At 34.4% G+C, this 4,465-nt stretch overlaps 1 protein-coding gene across 1 annotated transcript in view; it reads right to left on the bottom strand.

Moving 5' to 3' along the window:
* Positions 1 to 4,465, bottom strand: part of LOAG_18067 (E3 ubiquitin-protein ligase UBR2) — a gene marked incomplete at its 5' end in the record, with an annotated part of 19,560 nt that overhangs the window by 3,310 nt on the left and 11,785 nt on the right. Inside the window, 11 exons of the mRNA XM_020450738.1 lie at positions 250 to 507; positions 809 to 961; positions 1,212 to 1,278; positions 1,486 to 1,657; positions 1,950 to 2,080; positions 2,187 to 2,306; positions 2,533 to 2,703; positions 2,858 to 2,995; positions 3,245 to 3,403; positions 3,577 to 3,686; positions 3,781 to 3,915. Coding sequence (XP_020305550.1) covers positions 250 to 507; positions 809 to 961; positions 1,212 to 1,278; positions 1,486 to 1,657; positions 1,950 to 2,080; positions 2,187 to 2,306; positions 2,533 to 2,703; positions 2,858 to 2,995; positions 3,245 to 3,403; positions 3,577 to 3,686; positions 3,781 to 3,915 — 1,614 coding nt within the window. The remainder of the gene's footprint in view (positions 1 to 249; positions 508 to 808; positions 962 to 1,211; positions 1,279 to 1,485; positions 1,658 to 1,949; positions 2,081 to 2,186; positions 2,307 to 2,532; positions 2,704 to 2,857; positions 2,996 to 3,244; positions 3,404 to 3,576; positions 3,687 to 3,780; positions 3,916 to 4,465) is intronic.

The following is a 4,465-nucleotide window of genomic DNA, read 5'->3' as shown; positions in this document are numbered from 1 at the left end:
GAAAAAAATTCTATAAGAATTTATGAATTTATTTTCAAGACAGGTACCAATATTTAGTCATTCAGTGCAATACTTATTATAGCACGCAATCACGATGAAATGAAAATAACTTATTGACTAAATATACTAGAATAAAATTATTCAAAGGTAAAACCAAATCCGTGGTCCCAATTACCTAGCTTTCAAAAGCATCAGCTGAAGTGATAGAATTTTATCAGGAAATAAACCAATATTTAAAAATATAGATACCATATTATTTAGTTCTATCCCTTCTGGTAAATGAATCTCCGATTTCTTTTTTGTTTCTAGTATTTTCAGTAGTGACTGATCGACAGGATGCTTTGAATCTGCGGCATGATCTATTGCAAGATTCTGATCAGTAGATGCTCGATGTGACAGGAGGGGAGATAATAACTGGAACAGAAGAAGTCGGAGATAATAGTATGATGAGTGGCATTTCATTGTCGCTACTGCACAACTTCGTGACAATGCATATATACACTCACGCTGAAAAAGGTTTTGCATGTTTATGCCAGAATATTGGAAAAGTCAGTTAGTTTGCTAACTTAATTAATGTAAGTGTTTTAATTTCCGATAAATACAATAAAGTCAATCATCAGAATTTCATTACAGTGAATTGGTAAACGTGAAAGTACTACAACCATATCATATGTGCTAATTTTGCTAGTATTGCACATAACTTTGATCGCTTCAAATTTTCAATACAGAATATGTGTTATGAGACACACAAAGACTAAGCCGCCATTGCTGACAAGAAATACCACCTCACGTAACATTTACAAATAACCTGTCTGGCATTCCATGCTCCAAATAATGGCTTATCGCCACGACGAAGTACTGCTGCAATTGAACGAAGTGAAAATGCAGCTGTTTGGAACGTAGAAACGGCTTCCACAATTTCCCGATTGAAATAACCGGAAGTTCCGTCATTTTGCAAATGCTGTAAATTTTCAAAATATAACTCCTAGCTCATAATGTGAAACAGATGTGAGATTTCTCAAACGATTAGTAAAGGACAACAATCATCAAACTGACAATTTTTAACATTATATGATCGTAGGAAATGCTTGAATGACTCAGATAGCAAACATCCTTAATAAGATTAATGCTAAGGTCATCTCTTAAGCATTTCGTGATGGCGATAATGTGATATTATAAGAGAAGTTTTGGACTCCTAACGAATAACTAACCAAATTTGTTTGTTTCAGGAAATAATCCACCATATCCCAAATCGCTGGTGAAAAATGTGTTCGCACACTAGAAATTATTTTCAATGAGTATCGAATTAAAATAAAATCTGATCAATTCTTCTCATCTTCTTCAAGAATCAGGATTTTTTATTTTTTTGCTCCTTCATAATTTCAGCTACTTATAAACTGATTCTACAAATCCCTCATTTTTCATTAAACACAGAATTTCAGAAGGAGAAAATGAAAATTCATTGAAATACCAAAAATACCGCACCTATCATTCTGTTGCTTTTCCGGCTGAGTAAGCATGTCTTTGATTTTATGCATTACATCCGGAATAGACGTAAGGATTGCAAAGAAACGTCCGTCAGGGCCACTTTGCCTTTTCGCAGTTGTCTTCACTGCGTTTTCTTCGTTATCGTCTACCTCCATCAATTCATCCGATTCTAAAAATTGCAATTTATCTTTCATTTCGACATGCACAACTTAGCATGCATCGAGGTTTAACACATTCTAATCTGTGCTTGTAAGGAACCATCGTTCATTAACTGACTATAATTATTCCTGTCCTTATCTCTTATTTTTCTATATTCCATCAGAATTTTGAAGCTAAATTACAGGATGTGATATTTTTGACCATTAAAATTCTTCCATCAAAAGAGATCTGACGGCAGCAGAAAATACGACAGTATATCACCTTCAGAAAACAGCAAAGAAAAAAAAATATTTAGAGCTTACTGGGGTGCACAACTGGATTCGTTTCCGTCATAAAGGATATGGTGGATGTAGAGGGAGCCGATGCTGATAATGTATTTCCAGTTTCGGCTTCTCGACCAGCTAATTCCATCAATGACCGTTCCGAATGTGACCTAAATTTTATTTTCCATTCAATCTTGAATGGAAAAACAAGAAAAGCATCCATTTATTCAAAGCGTTTACAGCAATGCATAAAAAATTAAAGGGAACCCCACAAACCTCTTCTTGCTGTGACCTTTGAATGATTTGTCATTACTGATAGAGCATAGGCCATCGAAAAATCCAAAGAAACGGTTTATCCAATCTTCAAATTCGATATGCCTTTCTTTATGAGCAATTCTGCAAAATTAGTTGAAAATAATCACATGTGCGGGATATAATGATAACTGAAACATTTAAAGTTTAAGGAACTATATATGAAAACAACATTTAACGAATCTGGAAAATGTCTTCACGTAGAGAAAACGAACATGATTAATTCAATAGAATTTTCATTATAAAAGTGCTCGAACCATAAGAAATAAAGGCTAAAAAACTTGTATAAAAAAAGTTGACATCCGTATACCTGTCCGCGAAAACTTGTGCAAGAGGAGGTAGAATTGGTAGTATCGTATTACTCAGACGTTTGCATAGCGGGCACAGATATTCACCAGAATTAACATCAAGCACACGCGGATTATATGCCATGAGTTGTCGATTACGGCCACGATCGCGATCTTTCAGCAATTCAGAAAATCTAAGAAATGTAATCGTATCAAAACCAAATAATTCACTGTCATATTGTAACATAAAATAGTAATCCTATAACACTTTTTTAGTACACATGACAATCGATAAAAAGCACTATAAAATAATAAACATTTTTTATTCGCAGCAGAATGAATTCTTACTTTTTGTAGCAATTAAAATGCATTACATGACCACATGTTGAAGCTCCAGGACCATTTCGAAGAGAAGCGGATAGAAATACCTTGGACAATTCTGATGCAGCCTCTTCCTCTTGTTTAAGCCTTGCAAATAGTGATGATCTGAAAGCAAGGAATTGAAATTTCATTGAAGCATCCGGAAAAATTATTCAATTCCATCTACTGCTGGTAAAATGTTGAAGCAGTTGTTGCTGAAATAGAAGAATACAACCAATCTGTGTAATGTGATGAAACGAGAAATTCGACGGGACTATAAATGCTGATTTTTTAGAAAAACTATTTAGAATAAAATTCCAATAAGTTCAGTACACGACATCCATCATAAAAACATATAAAACTCAATACATTTACTTTTGCATAAGTGCAGCACATACTAGTGCTTGACCATCCGCTGTAACATCTTCATCTTCCTGGCATAGAATACATGTAATTCGACGACAATCATCACATCTGGCAGTGATTCGATCGATGCCCAAACAAGTCGGAAAACCGCTCCCTTGTGGTAAAATCCTAAATAAAAACAAGAAATCTGTGGAGATAATACACTGTTGTAAAACAAAGTTTGAAAGAAGTGTAGTGTGCTATAACATCTAATTTTATGGAAACATGGAAAAAAAGACAAAAAAGTATGAATGATTAAGTTTTTCGATTCCACTCCAAGAGGAATTTAGAACGACACTTACCCTAATGGCTCTTCATCCTCATCATGTCTTTGAGGTTCTTTTCCTTCAAGAAATTCCCTTCCAAGCAAATCTTGGTTTTGTGTTACAAATTGCTTCTGCAGCCGATTCATCTATAGAATTTCGAGATTTACCAAAGTCAAGAAAATAAATAAGCATTAAATGTAAATTTCGTTAGCATTAAAGGCAAATTTTGGATATTTTTACCTGATCCATTGCCTGTTTTCGCTTTTTAGCTGCAATCGCCGCTTTTCTGGCTTTGATTTCTGATTCGGATACTTCCGACTTCAGTTCCGGCAGTACAACAGTTCCTTTGCTCTGTGATTTCGTCTTTTCATAGCGCTAAAAAATATTCTGGATATTTATTTGTGTCGATGTACATTGGGTCAAAAATTAGATTTTTTTTCGACAAAACGAATTTTTACGGTGATTTCAAGTCTCACTTAATTTCTCGCCCTTCAATCTCAATTCCTCAACCCTAATTATGATTATAGTTTTATTTATTGCATCCAGTAGAATTTTAATCACCACAAAATAAAGATGATAACCTCAAGCAAATATCCCAGAAGATCAGCATGTGGTTCTGATTCAGGTTTTCCAGTCAAGCTCTTCATCACTGTAAATACATTAGCCTCTTCAGCACAACTGATGAAGTCGAAGTTCTTGTTCATGGCCTGCTCATTAAGGCCCATTCCCACAAGGAAAAGCGCCTACAAAAAGAAAGTTAGATATTTCAGTAATATAGTCGAAAAATACAGTGCTTGAAAAATACATAGCAAATTTTGTTACCGAAAATTGCACCTATTTTATGTCTCAAGTTCGAATAAACACTTACAATTTTACCAAAGTGTTAGCATTATTTTGAAGAAAGTAACAATAAAGAATACCGAAG

This window comes from Loa loa (genome assembly GCF_000183805.2).
Source record: "Loa loa unplaced genomic scaffold supercont3.186, whole genome shotgun sequence".
Taxonomy (NCBI): Eukaryota; Metazoa; Nematoda; class Chromadorea; order Rhabditida; family Onchocercidae; genus Loa; species Loa loa.
This window is presented reverse-complemented; position numbering and strand designations above follow the sequence as displayed.